Genomic DNA, 17,646 nt, shown 5'->3' with positions numbered 1-17,646 from the left:
TTCTGTAAGAATACACACACACACATATTCATGGAACATTGTCTGGAAGGATATACATGAAAATGTTAGAGTTGGGGGGGTTGAATTTTAGGCAATTTTCATTTTTTTTAATGTCTTCTGGTTTTTCTACTATAAACATGAATTCGTTGTAGAACCTCTAAAATGATAATGTTCATGAGGTTGGTTTTCCTCGTTCAGTAGCTGGCGGGGAACAGCATAGTGAAAAATCTTCCCTTTGCCAGGAGGCAGGCACTAGCATGGGAAGGGATGCGGGTTTTTCTTAGTTTTCTAAGGCCCTGTTAGCTTAGGGTCTCGGTGCTGCTTGGGTAAGGTGTAAGCATCTTTTAATCCTTCAGAGTCACCTCTGCAAAACAGCAGTGCCTGCCCCCACCTGTATCTTGGGTCCCCAGGCCACAAGGAGGCTGGCCAGCAGCCTCAGCCAACTCTAGGGCCCTTCAGCATCTGTGTTTCGAACAGCGCAGGCTGCCGTGTGTCAGGAAGGCCTGGGTGGCATCGTGAGCAGGGCTGAGTACCTGTTGCCGCAGGGCCATCAGCTGAGAAGCCAGGCCTCCAGCTCCTGGACGCAGAACTGCTCCCGCCGGGCCAGCACCTCGTTGTTAAAGGTTGCGCAAGGGGAGCTTCCCCCGTGAAACAAGTCTCCATCCAACCACAGCCCAAACCGGCCACTAGAGAAGAGGACAGTCTTGGTGCAGCTTACCCCTGTGTGCTGAAACCCTCAGGCTCTGCCACTGATTGGCCATGCCAGGACGGCAGCCCAGTTTCACCTGTCTTACCTCCCCTTAAAGCAATTTATACTGAATTACTGGGGACTCAGCACATTGTTCCCCATGGGGTTGAGAGTATTTGTTTATTTGTTTGTTTATTTATTTATTGAGACAGAGTCTTGCTTTGTTACCCAGGCTGGAGTGCAGTGGCACAACCTTGGCTCACCACAACCTCTACCTCCCGGGTTCAAGCAGTTCTCCTACCTCGGCCTCCCGAGTAACTGGGATTACAGGCCACCCACCACTATACCTGGTTAATTTTTGTACGTTTAGTAGAGATGGGGTTTTGCTATGTTGGCCAGGCTGGTCTTGAACTCCTGACCTCAAGCGATCTGCCTGCCTTGGCCTCCCAAAGTGCTGGGATTACAGGCGTGAGCCACCACGCCTGACTAAGAGTATTTTTTGAACAGTTCAGTATTTTAATAAGTATATACAGTGGCGCAACGGTCACCACAGCCCAGTTTTAGAACATTTGGAGCATTTTTAAGGTGGCAATTCTTTTTTTTTTTTTTTTTTTTTGAGACGGAGTCTCGCTCTGTCGCCCAGGAGTGCAATGTGTGATCTCAGCTCACTGCAACCTCCGCCTTCCAGGTTGAAGCAATTCTCCCACCTCAGCCTCCCAAGTAGCTGGGACTACAGATGCCTGCCACCATGCTCAGCTAATTTTTGTATTTTTTAGTAGAGACGGGGTTTCACCACATTGGCCAGACTGCTCTCAAACTCCTGACCTCAAGTGATCTGCCCGTCTCATGCCAAAGTGCTGGAATTACAGGCATGAGCCACCGCACCCGGCCAAGATGGCAATTTTTTTTTTTTCGGTAGGAGTCTCGCTCTGTTGCCCAGGCTGAAGTGCAGCGGTGCAATCTCAGCTCACTGCAAGCTCCGCCTCCCGGGTTCACGCCATTCTCCTGCCTCAGCCTCCCAAGTAGCTGGGACTACAGGCGCCAGCCACCACGCCCGGCTAATTTTTTTGTATTTTTAGTAGAGACGGGGTTTCACCGTGTTAGCCAGAATGGCCTCGATCTCCCGACCTCATGATCTGCCCACCTTGGCCTCCCAAAGTGCTGGGATTACAGGCATGATCCTGGCCCAAGATGGCAGTTCTTAATACAAAAATTAGTCGAGTGTGGTGGTGGGCACCTGTAGTCCCCAGCTACTCCAGAGGCTGAGGCAGGAGAATCACTTGAACCTGGGAGGGGGAAGTTACAGTGAGCTGAGATCACGCCACTGCACTCCAGCCTGGGCGACAGAGCGAGACTCTGTCTCAAAAAAAATTAAAAAATAAAAATTAAAAATGGCAATTCTTTAACCAAAGCTAGTACATCTCGGGGTGCAAACTCTGAGAGCCCAAATACTTCAGAGCATCCATTCGAATCCCCTTATTTGGTAGAAAACCTCAGCCGGAGCTAGGAAGTGAATTCCTGCAGATCAGCAATGGCTGATGTGTTCTCTGCCAAGCTGCCCCTCAGTGGAGGCTTTTCAGGAAGTTGGGAGAGCAAAGAATTTGCCTGGTACTAATCAAGCAATGCTCTCATCCCTGCCCTCAGGATAAGATGCATGCCCCCTGAATGTGAAGGTCACACCAGGATGAGATCAACAACTTTTTTCCTACCTCTCTCTACCCGCTGTCCTCACCAAGGGAGGCTCCTGCAATGAGTTATGTCCCCTGCAATTCCTGGGCTGATGGAAAAACGAGGCACACTCATCTCTTGACGCTAGCCTCATCCAACCATGTGGAATTCCAAAAGTTGCATACATTCAGACTAAACTGTCACCAGCTGTAACACTTCGGTGGGGGCACTCATCCATCCTTTCTGCTTAATACTGGCTTAGCGTGAGGGTGAGGGGGTTGGCTGGGAGGCTGAGCAATGAAGGGAACAGCCTGAGAGTTCCCACCAGCCTCCCCATTGCATCAAGGGCAGCCTCGCCCAGCAGTTCAGCAGAGGGAAAGGGACCAGAACACAGACCACCCCAAGACTCAGGAGGACTGAGACACTCACCTGCCACTGCCCATCATCAGTGAATCCAAGTCTCCCTTCACAAAGAAAGAGTTGCTTCCAGTCCACTTAAAGACCTGGGTGATAGGGAAAGGCTCAGGTTACTACGGGAGCGAGTCCCGCCCTTGCAGTTTGACCCCGAACCACTGGGTGGCAATGTTGTGGCGGGAACAGCATCCAGGCCGCAGCCGAGACGCAGGTGGGACTCCGGGTTCAGGGATCTTGGAGTTTCTCTTCTCAGTCTCCTTGGAGTCACCGCCACATGCCCTTTAGTTTGAATTCCTACAGCCTAGAAGCCACTTTGTTCTAGAATAGGACAACAACCTCTGAGGCTTCCTGCTTCCAAAGCTGGAGGGAGGAGGGGAGCAGTCCAGGCCAGGAGTGGGGACTGATACTGCCTCACCCGTTCAACACCAGCCCGCCTGCGCTTCAGCGCTGCCTCACATCCAGCTCATCCACAAGCCTCGCAGCTCTAGACATAGCCTGCCTGCCGCCATTTCTATCCCGTCCTCTGCTTGGATCACAGCCTCCCAGCTGGTCCCTCTGCCTCCACTGCCTGTACCTACAGCCATACCCACACTGCAATCTGCGAGATCTGTTCGACGTCCAAATCAGATGTTCCCTTTGCCTAAGTCCTCCAATGGCTTCCCATTGCAGTGGGGATAAAATTCAACTTAACAATGGCCAGAAGTGCAGCCTGAGCCTGGTGCAGTGGCTCATGCCTGTAATCCCAGCAATTTTTTAACTAGCCAGGTGTGATGGTGTGCACCTGTAATCCCAGCTACTCAGTAGGCTGAGGCAGAAGGATCGCTTGAGGCCAGGAGTTTCCTCGAGGTCAGGAGTTCTAGACCAACCAGGGCAACAAAGTAAGACCCTCCCTTATCTCTAAAAAATTTTTTTTCTCTTTCTCTCTTTTGACACGGAGTCTCGCTCTGTCACCAGGCTGGAGTGTAGTGGCGCAATCTCGGCTCACTGCAACCTCCGCCTCCAGAGTTCAAACGATTCCCCTGCCTCAGCCTCCCGAGTAGCTGGGACTACAGGCATGCGCCACCACGCCCAGCTTTTAGTAGAGACGGGTTTCACCATGTTGCCCAGGCTGGTCTCAATCTACTGACCTCATGATCTGCCTGCCTCAGCCTCCCAAAGAGCTGGGATTACAGGCGTGAGTCACTGTGCCCGGCCCTAAAAAAATTTTTTTAAACCTAGCTGGTCATGGTGGTGTGCACCTATAGTCCCAGCTATTAGGGAGGCTAAGGTGGAAGGATCACTTCAGCCCAGGAGTGGAGGCTGCGGTGAGCTATGATTGCACCACTGCACTCTGGCGTGGGTAACAGAGCAAGACCGCAACTCTAAAAAACAAACAAAAAAAACCTGTCAAAACTTAAAAGTGCAGCCAGCTCTAACCCCTGATTTTCTCTCTGGCCCCTTTTCCCCCTTATTGACTACACTTTAGCTACACCAGTCTTTCCAACCCTGGAACACCCAAAGCCCATTCCCATTCCTGCCCTAGAATCCCTCTGCCCAGAATGCTCTTCCCCCAGATCCTCAGAGGGCCCACCTCTCATCCTTCAGCCCAAATGTCATCTCAGAGAAATTTCCTGGACCACCCTATCTGAAGTAGCCCTTCCTCCCAGACCCTGTTTTATTTCTCTTTATTTATATTAAAGACGTGAAGTTCCATGTTTGCGGACCAGCTCAGAGGCCAGTGTGGTTGGAACAGAGTGAGGGAAAGGAAGAGTAGCAACAAATGCCATTCAGAGAGAGGCCAGAAGGCATAGGGATGTAGATCATTGGACACACTTTGGCTCTTCCCCAAGTGAAAGAGGAAGCCAAGGAGTGACATGCTATGAGTTCTAGCTTCCCCCCACCTTTTTTTAAATTTGTGTTAAGACAGAGTCTCACTCTGTCACCCTGGCTGGAGTGCAGTGGCACGATCTCAACTCACTGCAACCTCCGCCTCCTCCAGGTTCAAGAGATTCTCATGCCTCAGCCTACCGAGTAGCTGGGATTACAGGCACATACTACCATGCTTGGCTAATTTTTGTGTTTTTAGTAGAGCTGGGGTTTCACCATGTTGGCCAGATGGGTCTCAAACTCCTGACCTCAAGTGATCCACCCACCTCGGCCTCCCAAAGTGCTGGGATTACAGGCATGAGCCACTGCGCCCTGCCCTGGCTTCCCTTTTGAAAGGATCGCTCCAGCTTCTGTGCTGACTGAAGTGGAGGCAGTGAGAGACCTTTTAGGAGGCAATAGCAGGGACACACAAGTAATGATGGTGGCTTGAACCAAGATGCCAGCAAAGGACATGGCAGTGGTGGATCCCGAATATAGAGAGAAGGCAGAGCTGTCAGGATTCGCTGACAGTTCAGATGTAAAGTTGTGAAAGACAGTTAAGGAGGACTTCAAGACTTTCTATCTCAGCAGCAGGAGAGGGAGATGCCATTCATTTGATGGGGGAAGACAGCAGGAGGAGGAGGCTTTGTGAGGGAAAGCCAGGAGGTCTGTTTGGGACATGATAAGCTGGAAATGCCATGTTTGGGGCCAGATGCAGCGCTTATACCTGTAATACCAGCACTTTGGGAGGTGGAAGCAGGCAGATCACTTGAGCTCAGGAATTCAAAACCAGCCTGGGCAACATGGTGAAACCCCATCTCTACAAAAAATACAAAAATTAGCCAGGCATGGTGGCATGTGCCTGTAGTCCCAGCTACTTGGGAGGCTGAGGCAGGAGGATCAGTTGAGCCCAGGAGGTGGAGGCTGCGGTGAGCTGAGATGGCGCCACTGTACTCCAGCCTGGGTGACAGAGTGAGACTCTGTCTCAGAAAAAAAAGAGAAAAGAAATGCCATGTTTGAGATGCAGAGAGAGATGATGGGCAGTTGTTGGATATATGTGAGTTTGGAGTCAGGGAAGAGGCCATTAGCATACAGGCAGCATGAAGAGCTGTGGGAATGGATGAGACCACAGAATAAATGAGGGCCGCTAGAGAAGATACGAGAACCAACACCTGAGCTCTGATGTTGAAAGACTGGGGAGATGAGGAGGAACCAGCAAAAGATTCTACTAGGAGCTGTCAGTGCAATGGAAGGAAAATTCTAGACCTTTAGAACTAAGACTTAAGTTCAGGAAGGCAAGTGGTGATGAGTAGTACCAGCACTGGCTCACCATGCCTCCCTCACCCTTTCCTAGATCCTGGGAAGCTTGATGGAGCCCCTCCAGCTGATGGCAGCAATGCAATAGATATGGTATATTTTGCCTTTAACAAAGCAGTCCATAGCTCCTTGTGAACTCCCTGTCATGAGACCAGATGACCGTGTGATTGGATGTGTCTGAAGGAATCTTAGTCTGTGCATTGGAGAGATCTCTAATAGCAAAATACCTGGAACAACTTCATCCATTGAACAATTTTAAAAAAAATTTTTTTAAGAGACAGCATCTCACTCTGTTGCCCAGGCTGGTCTTGAACTCCTGAGCTCAAGCAATCCTCCCACCTCAGTCCCGCAAAATGCTGGGATTACAGGTGTGAGCCAGCCACCGCACCTGGTCATTTTTTGTTTTGTTTTTGTTTTTCCCTTTTTGTGGAAAATAGCATCTTGCTCTGTTGCCCAGGCTGGTCTTAAACTCCTGGGCTCAAGCGATCCTCCTGCCTCTGCCTCCCTAAGAGTGCTGGGATTATAGGCATGAGTCACAGCGCTTGGCCTGGCCATTTTTACTAGTAGTAAAAATAGTCTGCTCTGTGCCAAGCAGGTACTGTTCAGTAGCTTTAGTGGATAAATAACCCAGAGGCAGGAAATCTTTGGATGGAAGGCGTTTGGGACTATTATTCTCACCCAGCTCCTGGGCAGGTCGAGCCACCCAACTATACCAGTCATCTTGTGCCTTTCACTCTCCCATTCGTCATTAATTAGAAACTTGAGCTCTGACTCACCACCCCCAACCCTTCACAGCTCTCTGGTAAACTTCACTATCCACGCGGACCTGTCCAGGCCCTGCCCTAGAATGCGTTTCTGCTGCTGTCTTCCATGGTCACATCTGAGAATTTGTCCTCAGCAAGGATGGCAGGTGGCTCTTCCACAGCCTATTTCAAATGTCCCTCTCTCTGTCCGCTGTATCCTGTCTTCCAACACATTGTCCAACTGCTGTCCCTACTCCAAGCCTTTGACGTCAGGGAGACCTCTCAGGCCAAGCCCACCTTTGCCTTGGTGTCCCGCAGTGCCCCCTGCTTCCCTCCCTTCCTTCTCCAGTCTAGGTTCTGTGGTCCATGTTGTATTGTCACTCCCTTCAACTTCCTTTCCCTCTCTGCCGCTGTTAAACCAGTTGGGCAAAACCCCTAACCCTGGCTGCCCGCTCTCTGCAGTCCACTCTCTGGTGTCCCCTCTCTGCAGGCCTGCGCCGAGCAGCCGATGCTGCTGAAGAAGCAGGCGCAGAAGTGGCGGCGCCCTAACCTCACAACCCAAGCCGCCACTCGCATGGCCCAGCGGCACTTCTGCTGCTCCGGTGTTCTCCAGCAGGCTTCCCTCCCTTCCCACACCTGTGATGACTGCGATACCCGATCCTTCACCTTCCTCCAGCAATGACCTCACCCTGTATTTCTTTTTTTTTTTTTTTTTTAGAGACAGGGTCTTGCTCTGTTGCCCAGGCTGGAATGCAGTGGTGCGATCACGGCTCACTACAGCCTCAACCTTCCAGGCTTAAGCGATCCTCCTGCATCAGCCTCTCAAGTAGCTGGGACTACAGGTGTGCTCTACCGTGTCTGGCTAATTTTTGTATTTTTTGTAGAGGTGGGGTCTCACTATGTTGCCCAGGCAGGTCTTGAAATCCTGGACTCAAGCAGTCCACCTTCGTTGGCCTCCCAAAGTAGGATTACAGGCATGAGCCACGGTGCCTGGCCCCCATGCTTCCTGAGAAGCCACTGGCTGTGTCCTTCTTCATCATCCTGCCACCACACCCTCAGGTCTATCTTGTCTTCCCAGCCTGTGCCTGGAAAGCATGGTCCTCCCTCCTCTCAGCCAGTCAGCGGTTGCCAGAGACCCACCAAGTATGTTTTGTTTTGTTTTGTTTTGTTTGTTTTTGAGATGGAGTCTTGCTCTGTCGCCCAGGCTGGAGTGCAGTGGCTCTATCTCGGCTCACTGCAAGCTCCGCCTCCCGGGTTCATGCCATTCTCCTGCCTCAGCCTCCCGAATAGCTGGGACTACAGGCGCCAGCCACCACGCCCGGCTAACTTTTTGTATTTTTAGTAGAGACAGGATTTCACCATGTTAGCCAGGATGGTCTCGATCTCCTGACCAAGTGATCCACCCGCCTCGGCCTCCCAAAGTGCTGGGATTACAGGCGTGAGCCACCGCGCCCAGCCAAACCCACCAAGTATGTTTTAAATGCAGGACAGACAGGTCAAGGGGGATGCTCTGCCCACCACTGCCCTGCTCATTACCCCTGTGGAAAGATAGTGGCACACCAGGCAGCCCATCGTGGAGGATGGTGCTGGGGGCCACTGGGACCCGAGGAGCTTTGTCTCACCACACGCCCCACTCCCCCCACGGAAGGTTGGGAACATCACCTTCAGCTGTGGTGAGAAGGAGAAGAGGAATGTCTCGCCGGTACCATAGAAGCCTTTGCTGAGTTGGATAGCCGAGGAGGAGAAGGCTCCAAATATCTGGAAAGCGGAAGTTGCAGTCTGCAGCTGGAGGGGAGCTGGGGGTCCTCTGATGACCCTCATTCTTTGGGTTTAGTAATACAGGCTCATCCTAGAGGGCACCTGGGAAGCTGGGGCAGAGCTGGGGCATGGGGGCTCCCCACCCAAGAGCAGGAATCCTCATGCATCCTTTCCCTTAATGCTCTCCAAGGAAGAGGTCCTGCTGGCTTCCTCCTCTGGGCAGTCAGGGCCCTCCTTTTTCTTAAATATACTTACTCTAGGCTGAGTGCAATGGCTCACGCCTGTAATCCCAACACTTTGGGGAGACAAGGGTGGGCTGATCACCTGAGGTCAGGAGTTCAAGACCAGCCTGGCCAACATAGCGAAATCCTGTCTCTACTAAACATACAAAAATTAGCTAGGTGTGGTGGTGGGCACTTGTAATCCCAGCTACTTGGGAGGCTGAGTTAGGAGAATCGCTTGAACCCAGGAGGTGGAGGTTGCAGTGAGTCGAGATCATGCCACTACACTCCAGTCTGGGTGACAGAGCGAGACTCTATCTTAAAAAAAAATTATATATATATATATGTGTGTGTGTATATATATGTATATATATATTCATTCTATGCAAGTAATCGTGGAAAAAAGTAGCAGTTATAGAGAAGCAAAATAAAAAAAGTAAAGCCATCTCCTAATCCCCCTCATTCTTCCCCAAGATAATCACTCTTAATATTTTGGTATATTTCCTTCTGACATCAGTTTAATGCCAGTGTGTGTGTATGTGTGTGTATATATATATATATATATATTTTTTTTTTTTTTTCTTCAGACAGGGTCTCACTCTGTCACCCAGGCTGGAGTGCAGTGGTGTGATCATGGCTCACTGCAGCCTCAACCCCCCTACAATGCCCCCAGCTGCAGTTGCTGGGACTATAGGCAAACACCACCACACCTGGCGAATTTTGTTGTTGTTGTTTGTTTTTGGTTTTGGTTTTTTTTTTTTTTTTTTTTTTTTGAGATGGAGTCTTGCTCTGTTGCCCAGGCTGGACTGCAGTGGCCGGATCTCAGCTCACTGCAAGCTCCGCCTCCCGGGTTTACGCCATTCTCCTGCCTCAGCCTCCCGAGCAGCTGGGACTACAGGCGCCCGCCACCTCGCCCGGCTAGATTTTTGTATTTTTTAGTAGAGACGGGGTTTCACCGTGTTAGCCAGGATGGTCTCGATCTCCTGACCTCGTGATCCGCCCGTCTCGGCCTCCCAAAGTGCTGGGATTACAGGCTTGAGCCACCGCGCCCGGCCAGTTTTGGTTTTTTTTTAGAGACAGGGTCTGGCTATGTTGTCCAGGCTGGTCTTGAACTCCTGGACTGAAGCAATTCTCCTGCTTCAGCCTCCCAAAGTGCTGGGATTACAGGTGTGAGCCACCGTGCCCAGCAACCCCCACACTTTCTTCTACTTCTGAGGATGAAGATGCAGTTTTACAGTCAAACGATTATTTGCTTAATTGTCTGACCCTTCCCCTATTAGACCATTAGCTCCAAGAGAGCTGGGGCTGCTTCTGGGTTGATTCTGCTCTATCCCACCTCTCACCTGGCACACAGAAGGCGCCCCATGTAGATGTGTTGAATGCATAAATGGGGGAATGGCTCTGAGTGGGCAGGTCCCATTGCCATCATCAGTGTCCATTACAGGTGACTTAGTCTTTCACTCTGTCTGCTTGTCCCTGAGCTGCCCTGGGTCAGAGCCCATGGGTACCTGGTGGGGTGCCCCCAGAGCCTCGGGTGGCACCCCTGCCCAGCTCACCTGCCCGTCCTGGTCCCTGAGCACCAGCAGCACTGGCCCGCTGCAGCCCTCCATCCGCCGGTACAGGCTCTGCAGGCTGAAACCGTCCCTCGACGTGCAGAAGACCAGACTCCAGGGATGGCCGGTGACTCTTGGTGGGAAGTGAAAGCTGAGCTGGGGACAGGGCTGGAGGTGAATGGAGGAGTTCTTGCTCCCTCCTGCCATATCCTGGGGATGGGCTTGGACAGCCACCATGCATCCAGCCCAGTGCTTTATAGACGATAGAGCAGTTTGCTGATTCTAGGGACTTTCATGCCATTAGCAATAGCCCTCGGAGATAAGGGTTGTTATTCCCATGTTACAGATGAGGAAACTGAGGCTCAGGGAGGTGGAACAACTAGCCCAAAGCTCACATGGGTAGTGAATGGCAGAGCCAGGATTTGAACCCGGGTCAGGACTCTCAAGACTGTTTCTGCTCGGTCACCCCGGCCCCCAGAGGCCAGAGAATAGGAAAGATGCTGAACCCCTCCTCCTGATCCATCGTCTCATCCGCTCCCCCCTCTCTGACTTTGGCCTCAGTTCCCAAGGGCTGGTTCTATGTAGGAATTAGTCTCTTTCCTTTTTTTCCTTTGAGACAGAGTCTCACTCTGTCACCCAGGCTGGAGTAGAGCGACACAATCTCAGCTCACTGCAACCTTCGCCTCCTGGGTCCAAGCAAATCTCGTGCCTCAGCCTCCCGAGTAGCTGAAACTACAGGTGCGCACCACCACGCCAGGCTAATTTTTGTATTTTTAGTAGAGAAAGGATTTTGCCATGTTGGCCAGGCTGGTCTCCAACTCCTGGCCTCAAGCAATCCCCCTGCCTTGGCCTTCCAAAGTGCTGGGATTACAGGCATGAGCCACCGCGCCTGTCCTAGCCTCTTTCTTTACCTCCTTAACCTCCTGGCCCAGTGTAGAGGGAGGTGCTAGCAACACCGGATGATTTTACAAGAAAGGAAGCAAAGCCCCGAGAGAAGAAGCAATTTGCCAGAAGTAATGCATGATGAGAACAGAGCAAGGATGACTCTAGGTGCCCCTGGGTGTGGCTGGTATAAGGCAGGAGGGTGAGACTCAGGTTTAGGGCTGAAATTCTTGTGCCATGGGCAGTGTCCGGACCTGCCTAATATCTGAGGCACTCAAAACTTGGCTGGCTTCTGTCAGCTGGGGCACCATGGGATCCTCAGGAGCAGCAGCTGGGTCTGGAGCTGCCTCCTCCTCCTCTTCCTCCTCGTTACCCTCCTCCCCAGACAGGGTGTCCTCCACCTGGGTGGGCTGCGAAAACACAAAGAGGCCTGGTGGGTCCAGGGACAGGAGGTCCCAGCTTCTACCATCTCCTGAGCCCAGGAGCCTCCTCGGGCCCCCTCATCACTCCCTGCCCATGTGCCTGTAACCCCCAGCCCAGCCCAGAGTATTTGGGGGTTTCCACGACAGACAGAATGCTGCCCCTGCTGCCAGCCTGCTTCCTCCCTGGTCCCTGCCGGCTCAGGGCTGGAGCACAGTCCCCCGACCCCCGCCAGCACCCCACAAGGCTCAGATGGGGCCATGGGCCCTGCAGTTTGTCGGCCTGTTTGCCCTGGATCCTGGGTGGGTGGCAGGGATCAAGTTCTAAGCTTGGGAGCAGAGGAGAAGGCAGATGGTGGCCCAGCCCTGGGAACTTCAATTGTGTGTGTTTGTACATTAAATAATGAAAACAACAAAAAGCCCATCCTCGCCCAGGCCTGTGTTCAGTGTGTTCAGTGTGCGCTGTCTGTGATCTCTGTGTATTTCTTCTTCTTCATCTTTTTTTTTTTTTTTTTTTTTGAGACAGGATCTTGCTCTGTCACCCAGGCTGGAGTTCAGTGGTGCAATCTTGGCTCACTGTGACCTCCGGCTCCCAGGTTCAAGCAATTTTCTTGTCTCAGCCTCCCAAGTAGCCAGGACTACAGATGCCCACCAGCATGCCTGTTTCCTCATGTTGGCCAGGCTGGTCTCGAACTCCTGACCTCAGGTGATCCGCCTGGCTCGGCCTCTCAAAGTGCTGGGATTATAGGCGTGAGCCACCACCCCCGGCTTATTTATCAGCATTTTCCAAAGGAAGAAAAGGAAGCCCAAAGGTTTCCCCATGAAGCCCATGAAATGATGCACGCAGTCATATGTGAGATCATATATGTAAGTTCATGTAAAATGTGTTTGTCTATGTGAATTGTATGTTGGCTTGGAATAGAGTTGTGTAGGCACATCAATGTGAGGAGGTACTGAGTGTAAATGTGTGTACTTATATATCAATGTGTTTGCGCGAGTTGGGATGGTGTAAATATGTACATCCATCGGGGCATCATTAATCACTCATTCATTCAATTGAGCTTCCACTCTGTACCAGAGTGTGTGTATGTGCGTGTTTAGTGTGTGTGTTTGAATGTGTGTATGTCTGTATGTGTGAGTGTGTGAGTGCATTTGAGTGTGCATGTGTGTGTGTATTTGAGTGCATGTGTGTCTGCGTGCATTTGAGTGTGTTTGAGTGTGTGTGTTTGCATGCGTGTGTGTGTGAGTGTGTATGTGTATGTGTGCGCGCGCCTCCACACAATGACCTTGCAGGCTTTTCCCAGGAAGAAGAGACCTCTCAGGGGCTGAGAGATGGACAGGACCCCCTCTCCTGCCCCGCTCTGTTCTCCAGGCTCAGGCCTGAGGCAGGGGCTAGCTGTGTGTGGCTCTGAACAGAGCTGCATCCAGCACCCACTCCAGGGAGGAAGGGACAGGGACATCGGTCTGTTCTCCTTGAGGACCTTGGAGCAGGGGGGTTAAGACCCCACGTTCCTGAGTGAGTCCTTGCTCCAAACCACAGGCCTGCCAGGGAGGGACTGGAGAGGGGAACAAGTCACCACCCGCATCCAACCCTAGCCCAGGCCCCAGCCTGCCAGAGACCTCGCCTCCTTCCACCTCCTAACCTGCACCACAGCCAGAGCTGGAACCCTTACCAGCCGAGTGTAACGCCAGCGGAGGCCTCTCATTCTCCCGTCCCTGCCCGGCCGGCCGTGGGCAGTGAGTGAATCCTCAGCCCTGCCCAGGAAGGAAGCGCTGATAGGTGAGGCCTAGAGATGAGAGGGAGAGGCCTGGGACACACCCAGCCGGCTCCATGCCCACCCAGCTGCCCTTTGCTCCCTCTCACCTGTCACTCCCAGGCCGAGCTGCTGCTGGGTGGGTCTGTGAGCAACTCGGCATTCAAGGCCTCATTGCAGTTAGCATCTAACATGTGTTAACCATACACCATAAATTCTAGTTGCAATTCCTTTCCACCTCCTTGCCCTTCTGGCAGCCTGGCCTGGGGACTGTGGGCCATTGGCCAGATGACTAAGGCCCAGGCTGGAGGTCTGGGGCCTCTAGTTCCCCGTATGACCTTGCATAAGCCCATTTGAACTCCTGAGCCTCAGTTTTACCACACGTAACATGTTGAACCAGATAATCTCAGAAGCCTTTGCGGGACTGACAGGCTGCCATTCACTTCCCTCTCCACGCCGATGAGTGCATTAGAACGGAAGCTAGAAGGGGGCATGCCTAGACCAAAAGAATAATCTGGCTGTGTGCGGTGGCTCATGCTGGTAGGCTGAGGGAGGTGGATAAATTGAGTCCAGGAGTTTGAGACCAGCCTGGGCAACATGGTGAAACCCTGTCTCTACAAAAAAAAACAAAACAAAGATTAACTGGCCGTGGTGTCGTGTGCCTTAATCCCAGCTCCTCGGAAGACTGAGGTGGGAGGATCACCTGAGCCTGAGGGGAGGAGGCTGCAGGGAGCCGAGACTGCGCCACTGCACTCCAGCCTGGGTGACAGAGTGAGGCCCTGTCTCAAAAAAAAAAAAAAAAGCTATTTTTACTTTGCATCCTAAACATAAATGTATTTTAGGCTTTCATCATTGCTTTGCTTGTCACTTAACAGAAAGTTTCTTTACTAAGTCTTTGTTTCTTTTTCCATATTTAGTTTCAGATGGGGGTGGGGGGAACAGATGCAATTCTAAATTGAAACATAAATAAACTTTTGTTAATGTTCAGTAAAAAAAAAAAAAAAAAGAAAAGAATAGATTATTTTAAAAGATTTTTAAAATTATTTATTTATTTATTTATTTTTGAGATGGAGTTTCACTCTTGTTGCCCAGGCTGGAGTGCAGTGGCGCCACCTGGGCTCACCGCAACCTCCGCCTCCCGGGTTCAAGCAATTCTTTTGCCTCAGCCTCCACCCAGCTAATTTTGTATTTTTAATAGAGATGGGGTTTCTCCATGTTGGTCAGGCTGGTCTCGAACTCCTGACATCAGGTGATCCACCCGCCTCACCCTCCCAAAGTGCTGGGATTACAGGCATGAGCCACCTTGCCCGGCCAAAGCTTTTTTTTTTTTTTTTTTTTTTTCTAATTAAAAAGTGATATTTAGGCCGGGCGCGGTGGCTCAAGCCTGTAATCCCAGCACTTTGGGAGGCCGAGACGGGCGGATCACGAGGTCAGGAGATCGAGACCATCCTGGCTAACACGGTGAAACCCCGTCTCTACTAAAAAATTACAAAAAAACTAGCCGGGCGCGGTGGCGGGCGCCTGTAGTCCCAACTACTCGGGAGGCTGAGGCAGGAGAATGGCGTGAAGCCGGGAGGCGGAGCTTGCAGTGAGCTGAGATCCGGCCACTGCACTCCAGCCTGGGCGGCAGAGCGAGACTCCGTCTCAAAAAAAAAAAAAAAAAAAAAAAAAAAAAAGTGATATTTAGATATTGTAGAAAATTTGAGAAACCAGAAAAGAATAAGAATATAAAAATGTTCACAATTCTATCTGTCACAAATAAACTCTTAACCCCCAAGGGTGTATGTTCCAGTCTTTTATATTTATTTCACATAGACACATGTATACACATTTGCAAAGGGATCACACCATGTGTTCATACCATATTGACCACACAGTTTTTTTTGTTTGTTTTTTTTGTTTGTTTTTGAGACAGAATCTTGCTCTGTCGCTCAGGCTGGAGTGCAGTGACATGATCTCAGCTCGCTGCAACCTCTGCCTCCCGGGTTCAAGAGATTCTCCTCTCTCAGCCTCCCAAATAGCTGGGATTAGAGGCGTGCACCAACACACCCAGCTAATTTTTGTATTTTTAGTAGAGACGAGGTTTCTCCATGTTGGTCAGGCTGGTCTCAAACTCCTGACCTCAGATGATCTGCCCTCCTCAGCCTCCCAAAGTGCTGGGATTACAGGCCTGAGCCACTGCGCCCGTCCAACCACACAGTTTTATAAAGTACTTTTTCTACTAACAACAATCAAGAATTCTCCAAGGTACCCTACGCTCTTGGAGTGCATGATTCCTGGAGTGGCTGCGCAGTATTTAATCACGGGACATTCATCATTTGTTCCCCCTGCTGTTGGACATTTTGTTTACTTCTAATTTTCTCTAATTATTAGCAAAACTGCAATGAACGTTGTTCATAAAACTGATTGCACCCTTTATGATAAATTTCAAAAATTGAATGCTGGATCAAAGGCCATACACATAGTTCTTGATAAGTGTTTCCAACAAAGTTACCCAGGTGCTTAAAGTTGACCCATGTCCGAGTACTTTTAGGGAAGCTCAAGGTAGTATCTTTCTGGTCATCAAACCTTAAAACCCTCGGACTAGAGATAAGGAAACTGCCATTCAGAAAAGGGAAGGAACTCATCAGTCACTTGACATTGTAGTACGGCAGTTAAGAGGACAAGCTCTGGAGTCAGGGAGTTCAAATCCTGGTTTTGTCACTTACTTTGCTGTGTGGCCTTGGGAAAATTACTTTACATCTCTGTGCTTCAGTCACCTCACCTGTAATATTAATATATATGCCTACATCAGGGCTGGTTGTAAGAGTAAATGAAGTTAAATCCTAGAGAGCTAGGGTGCTAAGCCAGGCATCCAACCTACTGACCTCGGTTTGGTGAGATAACAGTACCTTATGTTGTTTGTGGGTGCTGGGTGAGTGGCAATACTTATTACAATCTCCCTACACTGACTCTTTGAGAGTCTAGGGTTCGAATCCCTGACAAGTGGCCCCTCAGCCTCCACCTGGGTGCCTCTGGGACAGGCAGTCACTTGGTCAGTTGCAGGGTGAGGAACTCAGAGGGAGAAGGGAAATAGGGGAGCCGTGGAAGGATGTACTCACCCAGCCTTTAGCGTATCTCCCTGATCCCCAGAGAGGGGGCCACACATGGCACTGACCCTGCCCACCTGGTGGTCTGTATGCGGCCGGTTTAGCTTCGATCCCTGGTCCCCGGGTAGGTGGCTGGCCCTCTGCCCCGGCTCTGGCTCCGGGCTCTCCTCCCTAGCTCTTATATCTGCCCAGAGGGCAGCAAGCCTTGGCCCTGTGCCCACTCTGGTTCCAACTGGGAAGGCCTGGCAGTGATTACGACACATTAGAAACTCAAATCCCACAAGCACACACAAACAAGACCTTGCCATCCCCCTGGCCCCCAGCCCTGCCCCCAACAGCCCAAAGGGGTGGGGATACCAGGCATCTTGGCTCTCCTGAAGCCTCTCACCACAGCTGCCAGACGCCAGGTCCTGGAGCTTGATGCCCACCACTGAAGACCATTCCCTTGAGGTTAAAATCTGCGATATGACTGGACATGGTGGCTCATACCTGTAATCCTAGGATTTGGGGAGTCTCAGGTGGGAGGATCGCTTGAGCCCAGGAATTTGAGAACAGCCTGGACAACATGGCACAACGCAACTCCATCTCTACAAAAAAATTTTTTAAAAATTAGCCGGGTGTGGTGGCACATGCCTGTAGTCCCAGCTACTTGGGAGGCTGAGATGGGAGGATCACCTGAGCCTGGGAAAGTCGAGGCTGCAATGAGCTGAAATCACATCACTGCACTCCAGCCTGAGCAACAGGGTGAGACCCTGTCTCAAAAATAAAAGAAAATAAAATCTGTGGTCTACAAACACTACAGGAAAGGGTGAGGTTGTGGGGTTCTCCGTCAGTCACCCTGTGCTCCAGGCCTGGTAGGCTCGGCCCCTGCTGGTTCCCTCTCAGATGAGATGAGGACGTTTCTCACTGGACCGTGGTGACATTAGGTAAGGTTACACACAGGAAGCCATGTTGAGCATGCAGTAGACGCTCCATTGAAGAGGGGACTACTTCTCCGTCCCCAGCTCACAGTAAGATCTCCATGACTGCTCTGCTGTTGTCTCACAGAACTTCAACGCTCAAAGGGGCTTCAGTAGCCTGCCCCTGGGGTGGGAATCCCTGAGGAATGCGCCCCGGTCACAGGCCTATTAGGTGGGTGAGCCCACCATTTCACAGATGGCTTGTGCCATCTTCCCACAGCTGGAAGAGACCCTGTTCTGCTGGACTTGGTGGAGAGGACCCGGGTCCCCAGATGCCCTGCTCATGGCCGGGTGTCCTGGGGCAATGTTCCCTCCGGGAAGTGTGGGATGCCAAAA

The 17,646-nt window shown here is 51.3% G+C and overlaps 1 protein-coding gene across 9 annotated transcripts; it reads right to left on the bottom strand.

The window, feature by feature from the left end:
• Positions 1 to 85: 85 nt before the first annotated feature.
• Positions 86 to 16,504, bottom strand: TLDC2 (TBC/LysM-associated domain containing 2). 9 transcript variants are annotated; one of them, XM_065523116.2, is made up of 8 exons: positions 16,364 to 16,504; positions 15,971 to 16,026; positions 13,182 to 13,295; positions 11,344 to 11,499; positions 10,211 to 10,375; positions 8,338 to 8,433; positions 2,786 to 2,859; positions 86 to 686 (listed from the first exon to the last, which is right to left on the bottom strand). In XM_065523116.2, the coding sequence occupies exons 3-8, from the start codon at positions 13,212 to 13,214 to the stop codon at positions 551 to 553; spliced, it is 660 nt and encodes a 219-aa protein (XP_065379188.1). In that variant the 5' UTR covers positions 13,215 to 13,295; positions 15,971 to 16,026; positions 16,364 to 16,504; the 3' UTR covers positions 86 to 550. The 9 variants fall into 9 exon arrangements, with proteins under 9 accessions (XP_065379188.1, XP_073861382.1, XP_015313519.1 ...); XM_074005281.1 differs by having other exon boundaries at positions 10,211 to 10,363; XM_015458033.4 differs by having other exon boundaries at positions 13,182 to 13,263.
• Positions 16,505 to 17,646: the final 1,142 nt, after the last annotated feature.

The sequence above is a fragment of the Macaca fascicularis genome, chromosome 10 (genome assembly GCF_037993035.2).
Source record: "Macaca fascicularis isolate 582-1 chromosome 10, T2T-MFA8v1.1".
Lineage (NCBI taxonomy): Eukaryota > Metazoa > Chordata > Mammalia > Primates > Cercopithecidae > Macaca > Macaca fascicularis.
The sequence above is the reverse complement of the archived record's forward strand: the minus strand, read 5'-3'. Positions and strand labels throughout refer to the sequence as shown.

Coding starts and splice junctions, on each gene's coding strand:
- TLDC2 (XM_015458032.4), bottom strand. CDS start 16,410: ATGTGTGGCCCCCTCTCTGGGGATCAGGGAGATACGCTAAAGGCTGG. Junction 10,376..11,343: donor GTGCCTCAGATATTAGGCAG/GTCCGGACACTG, acceptor ATTCACCTCCAG/CCCTGTCCCCAGCTCAGCTT. Junction 8,434..10,210: donor TCAGGGACCAGGACGGGCAG/GTGAGCTGGGCA, acceptor TCCGCTTTCCAG/ATATTTGGAGCCTTCTCCTC.